Source organism: Lepidochelys olivacea (assembly GCF_965140295.1).
Source record: "Lepidochelys olivacea isolate rLepOli2 genome assembly, chromosome: 15".
In the NCBI taxonomy this organism is placed as follows: domain Eukaryota; kingdom Metazoa; phylum Chordata; order Testudines; family Cheloniidae; genus Lepidochelys; species Lepidochelys olivacea.
Window position 1 is genome coordinate 4,614,349 of NC_140425.1, and position 19,679 is coordinate 4,634,027.

The 19,679-nt window shown below is 52.0% G+C and overlaps 1 protein-coding gene across 5 annotated transcripts in view; it reads right to left on the reverse strand.

The window, feature by feature from the left end:
• RASAL1 (RAS protein activator like 1) overlaps nt 1–19,679 on the reverse strand; it is a 115,928-nt gene that overhangs the window by 87,277 nt on the left and 8,972 nt on the right. For all 5 annotated transcript variants that reach the window (XR_014714218.1, XM_084648795.1, XM_084648796.1 and 2 more), the window contains exon 2: nt 3,432–3,488. Coding sequence is in view for 2 of the 5 variants with exons in the window: in XM_084648794.1 (XP_084504920.1) it covers nt 3,432–3,488 (57 nt within the window). In the remaining 3 variants the exon portion in view is untranslated. The remainder of the gene's footprint in view (nt 1–3,431; nt 3,489–19,679) is intronic.

A 19,679-nucleotide genomic window follows, 5' to 3' on the forward strand; every position in this document is an offset into this window, starting at 1 on the left:
AACACCTTGAGTCACACACCCTCTGCCTCCCCAGGGCACCTCTCCTTACCCTCAGCTCTCAGTTGTTTGCTCCTGCCTCTCCCTGTGGCCACAACTTGCAGCTCACCAGCTCCAGGAGCTGCCACACAGGGAGGGGGCCCGGCTGGCACACCCTGGCAGAAATCTGGGGGGCACTTGACTCCATGTGTCATCCCCATACATTGCCTCTGGGGCCAGGAACTGACTTAAGTCTGCATTCTAGTTGTTGGTTTAACCTTTTTCGTAAAAGAATAAACCTCTTTAACTGGGACTGGGTATGGCAGTGGGGGTTTGGAGCTGAGGTGCAGCAGTGGCCATCTCGGGGACAGACCCCGTCTGCTACCCCAGTACATCTGCTTTTCCTCCCACTTCTTCCTGCTGCAGGATCTGGGCTCTCAGGCCTTGGGCGCAGGAGGAGATGAAGACATCTAGCTCCCTGCTGATTAGGGGAGTTGGCTTCCCTTGCTCAGTAACCTCCTGCTGGAGATTCTGCAGCCTTGGGATCAAAGATTCAGGGGAAACCAACTGCTGGACCTTGCAGAGGGGAGATGTTGTGCTGGCCTCCAGTGGGTGAGCCCCACACCCATGGAAATCCCAGTCCCCAATCTCATCACACGGAGCTGAGCTGAAGGCTGTAAAATTGTCCTTTCCAGTCAAAGAGAGGAGCTAGCTGCCTGGAAATGCATGGATGTCCCTGGATGGAATGAGGACGCAGCCTTGGTGCTGGGCTGGGAACAAACTCCCAGTTCCAAAAGCCCATAAAGGTTGGATCCAGACTTTGCATGCACCCCACCCACCGAAAGACATTCCTGGACCAAGCTTTACCCGCAGACACCAGTCCCAGTGCTGTGGCGGGGCCCCTCCCTGGCCAGGATGTGGCGGTTCCAAGGAGCAGGAGGTTGTTTCCATTCTCCCCTGGAGTTATGAGCAGGACAAAGGGTGGCTTCCCAGTGGGGAGAACGGTGCAGTGGCAGCAGGGCTGGCGATGAGCCTGGGCCAGATCTGGGGCTGCTCAGGAAATGAAAGCTGGGGGACGGGCAGGGGCAGGGGCAGGGGATGACTAAGAAGAAGGAGAGAGAGAGACAGAGAGAGTGGAAGAGAAGAGAGAGAGGGAGGGAGGGAGGGAAGGAGATGTGCTGGGCCGTATGTGAGGACCATGGATGAGGCTGGGAGGACCCAGGCCCCTGACCCTGTGTTGCTCTCCTGCGCCCACTCCCCCAGCTCTGGCCAGATACTCCCTCCCTCCCCTCCAGCGAGCACTCGGCCAGCTGGCTGGAAAGGGGGAGACGCTGCCACCTCTCCAGAAGGGGGAATAATTTATGGACTTCTCCATAGTAACCACTTCATCACTGGCCAGCTCCCGAGCAGCTTCTCTGCGCTGCCGGAGGACTTGGAGCACCACGGCAACCACGGGGGCAAGGTGGAGAACCGGCGGGGCAGAAGGGAGCGAGCCCAGCCTGGAGGATGCTGCCCGCCCCCAGGGAATCACAGGGGAGAGTCTCCTCTGTCCAGAGAACAAGCAGGGGGCTGTGTGCAGCTGGAAGCCACCAAATGCAGCTATAACCAGGGCTGGTTCGAGCGACCACGCCCGTGCCGGCGCGGGGACCACCCGATGGCCTCACGCAATGGCACAGCATTGCCACCCCCACCGGGCCCGCACAGGAGTTCCATGGCAGGGCAGGCAGCTGGCGGCCCTGTGGCTGCAGCCCCATCACCCTTCCCACCCTGTGGGCTCCTGGAGCCAGGAAGTGGGAGAGCAGAAAGGGTTCTCCCCCCGGCAGGCGCAGTATGGGGTAGGGGAGCACAGAGATAGGTGAACAGGGCAGCGTGAGAGCGTGCTCTCGGAAGCCAGCCTAGGACAGGCAGAGTTGGGCATGGGGGGGAGGGGGGGCACAAGGAGAGACAGTTTGGGCCTGGAGTTGATTCCTCTGTGCAATGTGACGCTGGGCGCATCATCCCTCGTGGGGTCCTCTCTGGCCTGACCAGACATGGCTGGGGAGAAAGGCACCTGCTGAGCTTATAGAGCTCCCCCACGGTTCATGCTCCAGCACCTCCCATCCCAGAATCTCAAAGCCCCTTGCACAGGTGGCAGGCAGTGTCATCATCCCCATTCCACCGATGGGGAAACTGAGGCACAGAGCAACACAGACCCACATTTTCAGAAGTTGCAGCTAGTTTTGGCTGCCCGATCTAACACACTCAAGGCCGGACTGCTGGAGGTACTGCCGGCCCCAGCTTTCCAGAGGCAGCTGCTTGGCCCAGCACCTCTGAAAAGCAGGATCCAGGTGCTACAAATTGGGCACCGAAAATCGAGCACTGAAATATGTGGCCACTTTTGAAAATCTGCCCTAAGTGACTTGCCCAGTGTGTCAGCGACAGAGAGGGGGTTAGAACCCAGAACTGCTGAGTCCCAGCCCTGGGCCTTATCCAGAAGGTGACCCTTCCTTCCCTGGCCCTGGGGTTCTGTTGTTTCCCCCTCCAGGGCTGGATCACAGCCGATCCCCAGAACTGCAGGACAGTATCTCACTCACCCCTTCTCAGGGCACAACGCAGGAGACCCAGCTGACGTGACCCACTCAGTGCTGGGCCAAACAGCTGAGCTCGCAGCTCCCTCCCCTAATGCAGGGTGGGCCAGGTAGCTTTGCTCAGCCCTTGATAAGCTCCTTGGCGGGAATGAGATTCTCAAGTCTCGGTGTCTGGAGATCCCAGCCCCTTCGGGCCAATGCCTGGGATTAAGGGCCCAGTGGTTAAGGGCCATGGTTCTATGTTATTCCTGCTAGGTCACGTGAGCCCAGGCATTGGCTGGCTGACGCCAGTGCAGGGCTGACGCCAGCATGTTAAGGCTACAGTTTAAAGGCTGCCTCCTGCAACAGGTGGGGCAGGGGTGTGAGCCCTACGAACAGCACATCCGCCCCAGTGCAGCCAGCCAGAGACCCCATCCGCACTGCCAAGGTAACCATGCTGTGGGCAAGTGGCCAGGCTCCAGTATGGCTCCATCCCCCGGAGGAGATGGGATACAATGGGCTTTAACTCTGTCCCCAAATACACTAAAGCCATGAGCAAGGGCTGGGCCCTTCTCAGCAGGGTGGGGGGCGAGTTCCAGGCCTCCTAACTTGGCAGCTGTTTGCCATGCGGATGGGACTAGACTCAGCCTATGACCTAAGTTTGCTGGGTGCAAGCACGTATGTGCTGATACGACTGACAGCTCCAGACGGTGCAGGCCTTAGAGCCACGTCTTGCAGACACGCCAGGAGATCAACGCCTGCAGAGACAGCCGAGTGAGCGGAGACCAGCGCTTTGCTCTGTACATCAGCCTGTATCACACTGAGCCACGTCACCCTGGCAGTGCAAACGCCCCTCCTTGACTGTGCTGTCCTGCCCCATCCTCAGGGCCCCCAGCATGGCACACTCACCTGGCTACCACCTCGTTGTCGACTTTGACGATGCAGTAGGGGTCGCTGGTGCCAGACCTGGGGAGGGAAACCAAACAAGCAGGCAGATTACCATTGGTACCGGCGGTGTCCGAGCACCTCCCGCAGGCCTCTGCAGCCCTCCAGGGTCACCAGGGCGAGCGCTGTTTGCAGCTAGGTACAGTGGGCGGCTCTGGTTGGAGGCAGGTGTAACAGAGCATGGCACAGGCAGCCAGACGCTCTGCCTTGGTGTGGGGGAGAGGGCTTCCATCAAACCCGCTGCTTCCCTTCATCGGGAAGCCTGACCGGGGCGTGGGGTAGCACTCCACTCCCAAGGGAGCATCAGGATTAGGCTGACCTGTGCCCTGGCCCTTTAGGGACGGACGGTCTGCTGGGCCCCATAAGAGGCAATGCATTGCATCAGGACAACTTCCACTGCCCTGGCATGGCCCCAGGGAAAGCACAGCCAGGCAAGCAAAGGCTCCCTTTCCCCACTTCCCATCCCCCAAATCCCCTTCCCCTCCTTTTCCCCCCTCCTCCCCCCGATGGCTCTGTGTGGCTCTTCACATCCTCTGGTGCCCGGCCCGCCAGAGACAGCAACGCTGCCTTCCCACTTGGGCCTCCATGCCGTGCTGCCAAGGATCACTACGCTGGCTACTGCCAACAGAGCCCTGGGAATGCACAGTCCATGCCCCCAGGAGCTGGCAATCCAGCAGGGCTGACTGTGGGGAACCTTGGGCGAGCCAAAGGCTGGAGCTAACTGGCAGGTTTCTTTGGAGTCTCGCTCATTGACGTCGGGATCACATGGAACTAAAATTCAAAGTGATCTTGATAAATTGGAGAACTGGGCTACAGATAACACAATGAAATTCACCAAGGACAAATGGAAGGTGCTACGCTTAGGGAAGAGAAACCAAACGCACAGATACCGAATGGGGGATAACTGGTTTGGCAGTAGCACTGCTGGGAAGGATCTGGGAGTTGTGGTGGATCCCACCCGCAACGTGAGTCAGCAGCGTGATGCTGCTGCAAAAAAAGCAAATGCAACGTGAGGCTGCATTACCAGAGGCGCAGCATGCAAGTCATGGGAGGTGATAGCATGGACACTGGGTAGGCCTCAGCGGGAGCACAGCGTCCAATTTTGGTCACCGCTGTATAGACAGGATCAGGGGAGGCAGGTTTGTCTAATTTCTGGTGGTGCCCAGAATGGGCCCAAGTCCCGCGTCCACCTCCCCCCCCAACACACACCTGCCTGCCTAAGGCTCTGGGGTGGAGTTTGGGTGCGGGAGGGGTGTGGGCTCTGGGAGGGAGTTTGGGTGCTGGGTGTGGGCTCTGGGCTGGGGTTGGGGTGCAGGAGGGGGTGAGGGGTACGGGATCTGGGAGGGAGTTTGGGTGTGGGGTGCAGGCTCTGGCTTGGGGCAGGGGGTTGGCGTGCAGGAGAGGGTGAGGGGTGCAGCGCTTACCTCAGGTGGCTCCTGAGAGTGACCCGCAAACCCCTCTGGCAGCGGTTTCTAGGCGGGTGGGCCGGGAGTCTCTGCACACCGCTGCCTGCAGGCACCACCCCCGCAGCTCCCATTCGCCGCAGTTCCCGGCCCATGGGAGCTGCAAAGTCAGTGCTCAGGGCAGGGGCAGCGTGCAGAGACACATACCCCCAGGGCTGCAGGGATGTGCCGCCCGCTTCCAGGAGTGGCATGGAGTGAGGGCGGGCAGGAAGCTGCCTTAGCCCCGCTGGCTGCCAGTGGTGGCGGGGGGGGGGGGGGGGGGGCAGAGGCCCCTTGAGCCCTTTTAAATCGCCCGGGGGTGGCAGGTGGGGCTGGGAGATGCTCTGGGGGAGGCACGCAGGGGCGGCAGGCGGGGCCGGGGGAGACACCCGACCCCAAACATTGGTGGAGCCGGGCTTCCAGGCCCTGAATATTCCTGGAACATAGGCACCACGGGCCCATATGACTTGCCGGCCCTGGACAGGATGTGGAGAAACTGGAAAAGATCCAGAGGTGAGTGACAAAGATGATCAAAGGGATGGAATGCAGCCTTACGAGCAAAGGCAGAGGGAACTGGGTATGTTCAGTTTGGAAAAGAGGAGATTAAGGGGGGACATGACAGCGGACTTCAGGTACTGAAAAGGCTGCCATAAAAAAGATGGAGAAAAGTTGTCCTCTCTTGCCACAGAGGGCAGGACAAGAGGCAATGGATTCAAACTACAGCAGAGCAGATTTAGATTAAATCTCAGGAAAAACTCCCTAACTGACAATGGAACAGACACCTAGGGAGGTTGTGGAAGCTCCTTCCCTGGAGATTTTCAAAAGGAGGCTGGAGCCGTCTGTCTGGGATGGTTTAGACCCAAACACTCCTGCATCTTGGCAGGGGTTAGACTCGACGACCCTTGCGGGCCCTTCTAGCCCTATGGCTCTAGGGTTCCATTCTAAGGAGAAGTGACCAGAGGCACCTGAGCAGAAGCCGTGGGTCCAGGGCATATTGGGGTGGGCGGGGGCAGCATAGAAGAAGGGGCCAAGGCCTGCATGGGGAAGGGTGCCAAAGGAGCATCTCATTCACTTGGGCCAGTGCTCAACAGGTTCCAGGGCAAGTGCTTCCCCAAACCCTCGGGCCTGCAGACTCGAACAGGAATCCCAGAGGAACTGCTTTCTGCATGGTAGCTGGACCTGGCTGGGATCAGGACTGGATACAAAAGTTTGGATCTAGAAATGGACATGGCTTCATAGGGGGAGTGAGGGGTTGCAAGGAGGAAGAACGTTTTGGCGGTTAGCCAGTGGTCCCCCATTCCTAATTAAGACAATCCCTGGAAAATCAGGTAGGGCAAGGCCCTGAGACACACTGGGGAGTCACTGCTCTGCCCTGACAGCCCTCAGTTGCTCAGGTTTGGCTTCAGCCCCGGGTGGCAGGGCTCAGGGCCCCAGGCTTTAAGCCCCATGCAGCGGGGCTTTGGCTGTCTGCCCTGAGCCACAGCAAGTCTAGCACTGGCCATGCTTGGAGGACCCCCTGAAACAAGCTCACGGCTTCCCAGGGGACCCCGGACCCCTGGTTGAGAACCACAGCTCTAACCCCAGCCTGGTCAGGGAATACACAGCAGCAGCCAGAGAAAGCTCCTATAAAGTCAGCATAGCTCCATTAACCTCGTGGGACTCGCTGGCTGAGATCTAACCCAAGGGGTTAGATTTGTTCATATATTCTTGACAGTTGCTTTCTTTCACACAACTTCCCTCTGCACTGATCAGAAATAAGAAGGGACTTTATCTCTCTCAGGATTCGTCTTTTCAGTGAGTTTCAAAATTCCACAAAAGGAGAAAATAAGCAGCATTGGGACAATTGGCCTCAGTTAGGAGGTGAATTGTAGTCAGTGAGGAACTCACCTGACAAGGCAGTGTAAGGCTGCCGATGGACCAGCTCACTTACTAAACCGAAGCTGCCATGTTTTCCGTGTTGCACAATCAAACTCAGAATTTGTACAGATTTTTGACAGTTGATTTCATTATAACTCATTCCCCTTAACTCTGACCCACGAGTCTTTCTTGTATGTGTGGAAGTTGGCTTGTTTTCATCCTAATGTTATTTCAAAGCTGTTTAATGTTAATGTACAACGCAACTAAGGTGTGAATTTTTAACACAAGGGTTGTGGTGGAGTCTCCATTACGGGCAATTGTTAAATAAAGACTGAGGTTTTTCTAAAAGATCTGCTCTAGTTCAAAGAGGAATTATTGTGGAGAAGTTCTATGGCCTGTGTCATATGCAAGGTCAAACTAGATGAGCACAGTGGTGCCTTCTGGCTTTGGAATCTATGAGTCTGTGAAATATAGGGCATAATCCTGCAATAATCCATGTGTGGGAATATCCCTGCAACTCTGGGGAACCCCTTGACTTTAGTGGGACTGACTCATGGAGTTGCCAGATCTCATTATTTTATCACCAGGTGTCTCATGATATTGGGGTTTTTTTCTGGAAATCCGCAGCTCCTGGAGCCAGGTGATGGGGACACTCAGCTTTCTTTTTTAAAGTGGTACTTTTCTAGCAGAGGAGCAGGGGTTGGACTAGATGAGCTCCTGAGGTCCCTTCCAACCCTGATCTTCTATGGTAGGAGAGCTGGGGACACAGCACTGGCGGTTGAGGGGATCCAGCTATGGAATGAACTTCTGGAGATCAGGCAAATCTGGAGTCTCACCATTTCTAGGAAAAGCTGCAAATCCTTCTTTTTTAAAGAGACCTTTCCCCCTTAAGAATGAAACTCACAACACTGACTCCCTTTCTATCCAAAAACCCGCCACCACTGGCCCTCTCACCAGGCATCCACAGGATCCATGCCACAGCCCCAGCTTTGGAACGGTCTCTAGGAGGAACCTCTCGCCATGCCAGACCCCAAAGGGGCTCGCTCATCCTCCTGGGTAGGCCACGCGACCTCACTGCCTCCTTTGACTGAATCTCTAGGGCTCAGCACACCAGGAGCTCTGTTCAGCAAGTCCAGCTGAGAGAGAGACTTGTCCACTCTGCAGGGATGAATGCACCTCACCAAACGTTTGCAAGGACAGTGCTGTCCCAACAGGTGGGTTTATTAGTCAGCTGGAACCCAGCCTAGGCAGGCCTTAGATTAGCACAGCACAGCCCATTCCGGTTAGCGCACAGCTGCAGTGAACCCCACTGGTCAAGCTCTGTGTCTCTCTCGGTCTGATCTGTCAGTTCCCAGGCAAGAGAGTCCCCACCTTCCTCCAGCAGCCATCTCTTATCCCCCTACCTCATGCCTTCCCAGGCCTGTTTTCGAGCTGGGGTCTTTGCTCAGCTTCCCGGCGGAGAGGTGGGGAAATGCATCCCCCTCTGGGTTGTGGATTAGTAGGTGTCAGTGTCCTGGTGACTGGCTTTTCCATTGTCTTCTCAAGGCCTCTGCCAGTCATTTTTTCTTTCAATGGCCCTTCAGGCTCAGACAGCCAGGCACCATTCATAGCTATGGCCTTGTCTACACTACACAGCTCTGTTGACAAAAGGCAGCTTTCATCGACAAATCAGTGAAGGTGCATACACTGCAATACCCCTCCTGCCCGTGTAACTCCCCTGCTGCGCCAGTGTAATAAAACCGCCTCGACGAGAAGCACAGAGCTTTTTGTGACAACGTTAGAGAGATGCAGTGTTAGTGTGCTTGGTTATGTCACCCTAAGTGACCTCCAGGCAGTGTCCCAAAATGCCCATCATGACCGCTCTGGTCAGCAGTTTCTACTCTGCTGCCCTTCAGCCAGATACACAGGCACGTGCTCCTTCCCCTTAAAAGCTCGGGGAATTTTTGAAATTCCTCTTCATGGTTGCTGGGCCTGGACATTGCATCTTCCCAGCTGACCATGCCGGCTTTCCACAGCAAACGCACTCCTGCCTGGAGTACACCAGAGTTGCTGTGTCTGTGGGGAGAGGAGGCTGTGCAGTAGCAGCTGATCCTGCCCTAGGATCTTTGACGCCTACAAGCAGACTGCTCATGGCATGGATGAGAAGGGGCATGACCGGGACGCAGCTGGGCTGTGCCAAGATAAAGGAGCTGAGGCAGGTGTACCAGGAGGCAAGGGAGGACAACTGTCTCTCTGGTATGGCACCGAAAACATGCAGCTTCTACAAGGAGCTGTAACCACCCTTGGCGGTGACCCCACCTGCACCGCCAAGGGCCCCACAGATACTTCAGGGAGACTAGAGACAGCAGCCAGTGGAGTCAACCCCGAGGATGAAGTGGTGGACGAGGAGGTCCAGTTGGAGGAGGAAATGCAACAGGCAGCTGGCACGTCCGGTGGCACAGCAAGCCAGGACCTCTTTTTGACTCCGGAGAGGTCTAGCCAGTCCCAGCAGTCCAGCTCTGGAGTACCTGAAGCTGGAGAGGGAGCTCCAGTAAATACTCATTTTTCTTTGATAGTGCATGATTTACATGAGGTAGAGGTGTTCTTTTTTTTTTTTTTTTTTTGTTACATGGTGCACCTGGGAGAAGAGATTGAAATTAACACTAGGTACTATTTGCATCTCCTTCATATTCCCCGGTGCAGTTATGCAGTGGGGGCTCTGCAATCCTCTGCCAAAGGTTCCTGCTGTTTCTTCCCCCATTGTAGGAAACTTTGCCATGCCAATTGTGAATCACTTGTACAGGAACCAAAGCAGGACATGGGCAAGCAGCTTTCCTTATCCTCAGTAGTGTGATTTCAACTTTCCCCGCCTCTGGAAAATGGTGCCAGTATTCAGAATAGTGTCCCCAGGTGTGTGTACTGATCCCCTTCTGAAACCACCCAGACCCTGTCTCATCTTGCACCCCTTGCCCCAGGCTGAACTCACCATGTTTAGTGCTCTGGCTGTGCTGGCCAAAGGAAAGTGAGAAAGAGGTGTGTGTAACTTTTATGATTCAATACTGAGTGAACACACAATACTGACTCTCTGTGTTGTTTCTTTTACTTCTGCAGATGTTCCCTTAAGGGCCAGCTCCTACACACTGATGGAGTACCTCCCTCAGATAAGGAGGTGAACGAGGAGCAGTAAGGAGGACATGTTTTGGGAATTTCTGCAATCGTCAGATTAGGCTGATAGTGAGCACAGAGCATGGAGAGAGACAATAAACTACAAATGGATAGCCAGGAGAGGAGACAGGGTCAGGAGCAGATAATAAAGCTCATGGAGGACCAAACAGAGATACTGAGGTCCCTGACTGCGCTGCAGGGGGAACATATGCGTGTTCAACCCCACCCCCCAGCCCCCTGCTTGAAACCCATACAGAACTGCTTTCCTTGCCCTCCCAAACTCCCCATACACATTCCTCTCACATCCCCAGCCTCTTGCACTCCACCCCAGGGACATTTGTTTAATAAAAATTGAGTCTTACAAAAACTGTGATTCTTTATTGGTGACCTACACAGGGTAGTGGCAACAGAAAGTCAAACACAGTGGCAGACTACCTGGCTCAATTCATTACAGAAAGACACATTACTGGGGCTCATTACGGATGATACTAAACTGGGAGGAGTGGTATCATAGAATCATAGAATATCAGGGTTGGAAGGGACCCCAGAAGGTCATCTAGTCCAACCCCCTGCTCGAAGCAGGACCAATTCCCAGTTAAATCATCCCAGCCAGGGCTTTGTCAAGCCTGACCTTAAAAACCTCTAAGGAAGAAGATTCTACCACCTCCCTAGGTAACGCATTCCAGTGTTTCACCACCCTCCTAGTGAAAAAGATTTTCCTAATATCCAACCTAAACCTCCCCCACTGCAACTTGAGACCATTACTCCTTGTCCTGTCATCTGCTACCATTGAGAACAGTCTAGAGCCATCCTCTTTGGAACCCCCTTTCAGGTAGTTGAAAGCAGCTATCAAATCCCCCCTCATTCTTCTCTTCTGCAGGCTAAACAATCCCAGCTCCCTCAGCCTCTCCTCATAACTCATGTGTTCCAGACCCCTAATCATTTTTGTTGCCCTTCGCTGGACTCTCTCCAATTTATCCACATCCTTCTTGAAGCGTGGGGCCCAAAACTGCACACAGTACTCCAGATGAGGCCTCACCAATGTTGAATAGAGGGGAATGATCACGTCCCTCGATCTGCTCGCTATGCCCCTACTTATACATCCCAAAATGCCATTGGCCTTCTTGGCAACAAGGGCACACCGCTGACTCATATCCAGCTTCTCGTCCACTGTCACCCCTAGGTCCTTTTCCGCAGAACCGCTGCCTAGCCATTCGGTCCCTAGTCTGTAGCTGTGCATTGGGTTCTTCCGTCCTAAGTGCAGGACCCTGCACTTATCCTTATTGAACCTCATCAGATTTCTTTTGGCCCAATCCTCCAATTTGTCTAGGTCCTTCTGTATCCTATCCCTCCCCTCCAGCGTATCTACCACTCCTCCCAGTTTAGTATCATCCGCAATGGTAGATACGCTGGAGGGCAGGGATAGGATACAGAGGGACCTAGACAAATTGGAGGATTGGGCCAAAAGAAATCTGATGGGGTTCAATAAGGATAAGTGCAGGGTCCTGCACTTAGGACGGAAGAACCCAATGCACAGCTACAGACTAGGGACCGAATGGCTAGGCAGCGGTTCTGCGGAAAAGGACCTAGGGGTGACAGTGGACGAGAAGCTGGATATGAGTCAGCAGTGTGCCCTTGTTGCCAAGAAGGCCAATGGCATTTTGGGATGTATAAGTAGGGGCATAGCGAGCAGATCGAGGGACGTCATCGTCCCCCTCTATTCGACATTAGTGAGGCGTCATCTGGAGTACTGTGTCCAGTTTTGGGCCCCACACTACAAGAAGGATGTGGAAAAATTGGAGAGAGTCCAGTGAAGGGCAACAAAAATTATTAGGGGTCTGGAGCACATGACTCATGAGGAGAGGCTGAGGGAACTGGGATTGTTTAGTCTGCAGAAGAGAAGAAAGAGGGGGGATTTGATAGCTGCTTTCAACTACCTGAGAGGTGGTTCCAGAGAGGATGGTTCTAGACTATTCTCAGTGGTAGAAGAGGACAGGACAAGGAGTAATGGTCTCAAGTTGCAGTGGGGGAGGTTTAGGTTGGATATTAGGAAAATCTTTTTCACTAGGAGGGTGGTGAAACACTGGAATGCGTTACCTAGGGAGGTGGTAGAATCTCCTTCCTTAGAAGTTTTTAAGGTCAGGCTTGACAAAGCCCTGGCTAGGATGATTTAATTGGGGATTGGTCCTGCTTTGAGCAGGGGGTTGGACTAGATGACCTCCTGAGGTCCCTTCCAACCCTGATATTCTATGATTCTATGATTGTCAGAATGCTGTTTCAAAGCCTCCCTGACTTAAATAGTCCCCTCCCACCCTCAACCTCACTTAGCCCCTCTGATAGCCCTAGTGTTTGGCTGCTCAAAATCAGCCACCACGCAATCCACCTCCATGCTCCACCCCTGGGGAAACTTTTCGCTCTTGGCTTCACAAATGTTATGCAGAGCACAGCAGGCTGCTATGAACATGAGAGGTCTAACCTGCGAAAAAGACAGTGAACCTTTAATCTGCTGAACACACATTCTATGGGCATTCTGCACCTGCTTAAACTATTGTTGAAGTGCTCCTTGCTGCTGTCCAGGTTTCCGGTGTAAGGTGTCATGAGCCATGGGAGTAAGGGGTAGGCTATGGGTCTCCCAGGATCATTATGGGCATTTCAACATCCCCCATTGGAATCTTTTGCTCTGGAAAGAAAGTCCCTGTATGTAGTCTTTTGTACAGGCCAGTGTTCCCGAAGATGTGTGCGTCAGGCACCTTCCCTGACTACCCCGCACTGATGTCAGTGAAATGACCCTGGTGATCCGCAAGTACCTGTAATACCATAGAGAAGTACCCCTTTCTGTTGATGTACTCTGTCACAAGACGGCCTGGGGTCAAAATTGGGATATGCATGCCATCTATTGCCCTGATTCAGTTAGGGAATTCCATTGCTGCAAAGCCATCCTCTTTCACACATATTTCCAAGAGTCACAGTCCTTCGTAGCAGGAGGCGATTAATGGCCCTGCACACTTGCAGGAATGCAAGCCCCACGGTGGACTTCCCCAACTCCAAACTGATTCGCAACTGATGAGTAGCAGTCTGGAGTTGCCAGCTTCCACACAGTGATCACCACTTATTTTTCCACTGTTGGGGCAACTCTCATTTTGGTTTCCTTGTGCCATGGGTGGGGAAAGGGGTAGCGAGCTCCGCACACAGTTCAAGGAAGTGGCTTTGCGCAGAGGAGAGTTCTGCAGCCACGGCTCGTCGTCCCAGACGTGCATCACGATCTGATCCCACCACCCAGTGCTTGTTTCCCGAGCCCAGTAGTGACGGTTCGCTGTGCGTAGCTGATCTGTGAATGCTAACATCAATCTTAAATTGTTTCTTTCCATGGCACACAGGAGGGAAAGCACCATGGATTCCTGTTCGGAGTCACAGCTCATGAAATACTGCAGGATTAGCCATGTTGCATTCATAACACTCATGACAAGACTGGAGCGTAGTGCAGGATCCATGCTTTTATGCCTTCCATCTCTTCCTAAAGTTCACAGGGGCACAGGGCCCGCCCACAACATTTTGGAACCTGAGGCGGGGAGCTCAAATGACGTCCCCATGCCCCCTTGCTTGGGCCAAAACTTTGAAAGGTCTCAATTCTGCCTTCTTCCTGTTCTACTCCTCTCATGGTGCTGCTCTATTCCTACCCCAATAAAGGAGAACTAACAACTTAAAATGCCTTGTTCAAAAATTTTAAGTAACACTTAACTTTCAAACACCTGAACAGCAAATGTAACTTTTCTTGTCTGCCTAGTAAACACTGGCATTTTTATCTGTTTGAATAATCAAAGTGGTGCTTTCCGTGCCTTCTTGGTTGCAAAGATTTGCACTGCTTCCAGAAGGTCCACAGTCTGGGCCATCTCATGCTCTGTTGAGATGGTTGCAAGGCTGACCAGCCTCTCCTGTGTCATTGTGGAGCATAGATGTGTTTTTATTAACTTCAGCTTGGAGAAGCTGTGTTCTCCACTGGCAATTGTTACAGGAAGTGTTAGACGTATGCGCAGAGCAACAAAAGCATTTGGAAAGAGGGTGGTCATCTTATTTGTGCACATATATTCCAGAACAGCCTTTGGAGTTGATCCTGCTGAAATGTATCTTGAAAGGGCTCTCGGTTCATCACCTAAATCACTCGCATCAATATCGCGCATGTCATCATGTGTCATCAACACTGTCTCTAGTGCCCTGCATTGCTGGTGTAGGTCTTCTTCAGGTATCGTGAGGAGTTTGGGAATATCATACAACATCCCAAATATACTGCTGTGTTCCTTGAGCTGCATGAAACGTTCTTCAACTGACTGTATTGCACAATCTAGCACCTGGTTAAAAAGTTCAAATTTGAATTGTTGTTTGGGGTCTTTTATGGGATTATCCCGTGCCTTGTAATCAAAATGTCTTCTTCTGCGGTGACTCTTGTATTCTTGAATGGGTGGGAAATAGCTTCAGTGTGAAGTTCCTCTGCCAACTTCTGTGCACTCTTCAGAACATTTTGAAATCCCTCATCTGACCGGTAAGACTGTAGGTATGACTTTGCTTTGTCCAGTTTTTCCATTGCTCCAGATATATCAAGGTCAATACCTTAGAGTCTCTTGCTTACAACATTTATTTCAAACACTATGTCACGCCACAACACTAAGCCACACAGAAATTTGAAGTGATGTATGTTTCTGGTGATTCCATTTCCCTCTGCCACTGTTCTCCCATGAACAGTTCCTGTCATAGCCTTATCCTCCATAATGGCAACTATGGCATCATCTAGCTTCCCAATTTGGTGTTTGACAGGCTTTATTGCCTCCACTCGACTTTCCCATCATGTGGCACTCAGTGGTTTCAGTGTCAGAGAGGATGTTCCCAGATATTGCTTCAAAATTTGCCATCGATGAGTTGATGCAGAGAAAAATACATAGATGCTTTGAATTACATTAAAAAATTCAGCAGCCTCACGAGAAGCTGATGCTGCATCACTGACCACCAAGTTCAATGAATGAGAACCTGCATGGGACAAAAAAAGCTCGAGGGTTTAACTCTCGGATCCGTGTCTGCACTCCTCTGTTCTTTCCTCTCAGGTTGGCACCATTATCGTAGCCCTGACCTCTCATGTCAGCTATCGCTATTCCCGTATCTTCCAGCTTTTTAAGAAGCACATTTGTCATACCAGCTTCTGTAGTATGATCAATGTCAATAAATTCTAGAAAATGCTCTGACAGTCACCATTGCAGGGACATTTTCACTAGGTTCTGTTGTTGTTACAAAACGCACCATTAAAGTCATTTGTTCCGTATGGCTGATGTCAGGTGTGCAGTCCAGAATATCAGAGTAATCTCTTGCTGACTTCAGATTTGCCACAATCTTCTGTTTGACTTTTGTTGCCAGTAACTGTATGATCTCATTTTGAATTGTTTTTCCAAGGTAGTGGGGGGTGTACATTTCTTGGGTAGTGACTCTTCTTAGATGCTCCTGGAATACAGCATCAAACTCAGCCATCAGCTCCACAATTTTAAGGAAGTTTCCATTGTTTGGCACATACAGCTGATCTGAAGTGTCATGCAGTGCTAGGTTTTGGGTCGCAAGCATTCTCACAATGCAATGAGCCTTTTCAGAACTTTTTGCCAGTAAAGATACTCAGATGCAATCGTCTCTTGATGCTGATCATCTGTGGTGGCTTTTAACCTTAGTCTCATCTCAAGCTCTTTCCACCTATGGAATGCTCTCTGGTGATTTGCTGCCTTCTCATGGCATGCCAGATTTCTAGCCAGATTCTTCCAGTCCTTTGTTCCTGTAGAACCCAATGTGGCTGGAACATTAGACTGGAAGAGTTGGCAACAAAACCAGTATGCAGCATTCTGGGTTTTTGAGTACACAAGCCATGGCCTCTCCACTTTGTCACCACTGGGGATTTCACGCCAGCAATGTGTTGGATGGAAACTTCTATTTTCATTGTCTTTGGGGAACATGAAGTTTTTCACTTGCTGTGGCCCACGCAGTACAAGGAAGTCCTTCAGGCTACAGCTCAAGTGTGTCCACAGTCCTGGATCATCTAGACTTAAGGAACTAAACTCAGCAGCAGCAGTTTCTTGCGTCTCCACCACACTCTTCTCTGATCTATCCTTTTCTTCAGGAATGTGCATGGCTACATCCATTTGAGATGGAGATACGGATGCTACAGTAGCTGCCAGGTCACCTGCACTCTGACTGACTGGAAGATCAGGCATCTCCTCACCACTCACATCCTCACTGGGGCCGGAAGGCTCACTGTGAACATTTGTGTCTCTGTATCTCAGGAAAGCTCCTTCCTGCTTAGATAGAAAAGCTTCCTTTGCTTGCTTGCTTTTACTGAATGCTGCCCCAGAGGGGAGTTTTCTTCTTTCACTCATGACTGCTGTTCTGGGCCAGCGATAGTGGCTCTCAACACTCAGTTGAAGGGGACAAATAAGCAGGCTGGTAGCAGGGTGAGGGAAGATGTCAGCATCTTAAGGGCCTAACTGGCTCCTACTACTTCAGTTGGCTGCCTGTTCTCCTCAAGTGGGTTCAGGGAAGCAGCAGGGAAACAGGAAGCTCCCTGAGAAGCTGGGGTTAATCAGTCCAGGCCCTGGGGGGGCTAGAAAGGTACATAAGAGTTTCCTCCTCCTCTCTCCCCTTGCAGCTCCTGCTCTTTCTGTGATTCCCTCTCCCCTTTTCTCCGGCCTGCCTGTTCTGTCTCTTGTGCCCTCCTCCCTCCAGCCGAGCGCTCCCCCCTCTCTGTGCATCTCCTGCAGAGAGAATCCAGATGCACCAGCAGCAGACACCATTTTCTACACTCGGGGTCCTAGTGGCGCCCACCCCCCGCCCAAGTCTGGCACCTGAGGCGGCTGCCTCAGTTCACCTCAGGGTAAGGCCAGCCCTGCAGGGGCAGTTGAAAAACAGCACAAAACACAGTCGGAAGCCCTTGGAATTATGGTATGGAAGAAAACTGCATCGTGGGGGTGGTGACCCCGTCCCAGGAGGCACTGTGATCCGTTCCCAGTGTGCCCAGCGGGAGAAGGTGGAGATTTGCACAGTGCGATAGCTACCCATGGCACACTGCTCTCCCTGTTGGTGCTAGAGCACCAACACAAGGAGCGTTGTGTGAACATGCACAAACCATGCAATCACAGTGGTTTACCATCCTCACTGTAACTTAAGTCGGCTTAACTCTGCAGTGCAGGGATGGCTTCAGTCGGCTTCAGGGCTTGTTTACACTCAGAATGCCACCGCAGCACAGCTGCTCTGCGGCAGCGCTTCCCTGAAGACACTCCCTCTGGCGACACGAGGGATTCTCCCCTCGGCGTAGGTAATCCACCTCCCCGAGAGCTGGCAGCTGAGTCAACGGAAGAATTCTTCCACCATAGAATCCTAGAAGATTAGGGTTGGAAGAGACCTCAGGAGGTCACCTAGTCCAACCCCCTGCTCGAAGCAGGACCAATCCCCAATTAAATCATCCCAGCCAGGGCTTTGTCACTGTCTACACAGGAACTTAGGTTGGCTTAACTATGCTGCTCAGGGGTGTGGATTTTTCTCACCCCACAGCGACATAGTTTCTAGTGTAGACCAGGCTTTAGCATGCTGTGAGAACAAATAGTCCTCCTCCACACCCTGCCAGGTAGCCATGGAAAATATAGGGGAAATCAAGGCACACCTGGGGTCATAAAAATATTACAGAAGATTCACAATTTATCACCCCCTTTTACCCAATAAATCTCCAACACTGACCCCCCTTTCTGCCCTCAAACCCCAATACTGATATTCCTTCCTAACAAGCCCCTACCAAGGAACCAACAAAAACTTTGAAACAAGTCAACCTAACACACCCAAACGTTCAGATACCGTGGTGATGGGCCGCAGGATAAAACCCTAAAGGTTTGTCTGCACTGTGGGGATTGCAGCAGTGCAGCTAGGCCATACTAAGCCCCTAGTGCAGACGCAGCCTACGGTGACAGAAGGCGTTTTCCATGGCTGTAGGAATACTGCCTCCCCGAGTGGGGGGAGCATTCTTCTGTTGACCGGGCTGTGGTACACTGAGGGTTCGGTTGGCATAGCTGCATTGCTTGGGATTTCACACCCCTGAGCAACATAGCTAGGGGCTTTTCTCTACTTGAATTGCTACAGTGACACAGCTGCAGCACTTCAGGGTAGACACTACCTGTGCCAACAGAAGGGCTTCTCCCTTTGGCACAAGGAATCCACCTCCCCGAGAGGTGGCACCTAGACTGACGGAATTATTTCACTGTCCTAGCACTGTAAACATGGGGACTTAGGGCATCTTACCTACAGCGCTCAGATGGATTTTTCACACCTCTGAGCAACATAGCTGAGTGGACCTAATTTTCCAGTGCCAACCAGCCCTATGTCAACCTTAAGTATAGACCAGGCCTCAGATAGACAGGGAGGTTTTGTAAATGTCATTGTGTTAATTCTCTTCTCACACCAGTTTCACTGCATAGCCCCTGGTTCCCCACTGCCCTCCCCTTAGCCAGGTATCTGGAACCATGCAAACTGTGGGTGTGCTGCATAGTATGGTCAGCTCCAAGCTTTCAAAAATTATGAGAATAAGCAAACAACCCCCCCTTACATTTTTGGGGGTGGTTCTAAGTTGCTTTGTGCTTCTGAGCTGCTAGGTTGCGCTGTCACTATGTTGACAAGCTTTTTTCCACTACTGTCAGGGTTCCTTCCCCACTCTGAACTCTAGGGTACAGATGTGGGGACCCGCATGAAAGACCCCCTAAGCTTATTCTTACCAGCTTAGGTTAAAAACTTCCCCAAGGTACAAACTTTGCCTTGGCCTTGAACCCTATGCTGCCACCACCAAGCGTCTTACACAAAGACCAGGGAAAGAGCTCACTTGGAGACGTCTTCCCCCAAAATATCCTCCCAAGCCCTACACACCCTTCCTGGGGAGGCTTGAGAATAGTATCCTCACCAATTGGTTACAAAATCATCAAGACCCAAACCCCTGGATCGTGGAACAATGGAAAAATCAGTCAGGTTCTTAAAAGAAGGATTTTATTGAAGAAAAGGAAAGGTAAAAGAATCACCTCTGTAAAATCAGGAAGGAAAATACTTTACAGGGTATTCAGACTCAAAACACAGAGGATCCCTCTCTGAACAAAACCTTAAAGTTACAGAATAAACCTCCCTCTTAACACAGGGAAAATTCACATAAAACAAAAGGTAAACTAATCCGCCTTGCCTGGCTTACCTAGACTGGTTGCAATATTGGAGACTTGGATTGGGATGGGTTGGAGAAGATGGATTTCTGTCTGGCCTCTCTCAGTCCCAAGAGAGAACCACCACGTAAACAAAGAGCACAAACAAAAGCCTTTCCCCCCCAAGATTTGAAAGTATCTTGTCCCCTTATTGGTCCTTTGGGTCAAGTGCCAGCCAGGTTAGCTGAGCTTCTTAACCCTTTCCAGGTAACAGGAGGTTGCCTCTGGCCAGGAGGGATTTTATAGCCCTGTACACAGACAGGGGCTTACCCTGTCATGTGTAGTTATGACACCTACCATGAAGGATAGAAACTGATTTTCCTTTTTAAATGAAAGTGTCTTCTTACATGACTCCAGAAGCTGGGGCTTGAAGACCCCCGCACCCCCCCCCGCCAAATCCAAAAACATCAAGTATCGTGAGAATTGACAAAATCAAAATGGCTCCCAAATCCAAACGATGGACTTTGTACCCACTCTGCTGACTTCCCACTGGTGTTAACACCCACAAGGAAATGGGGAGT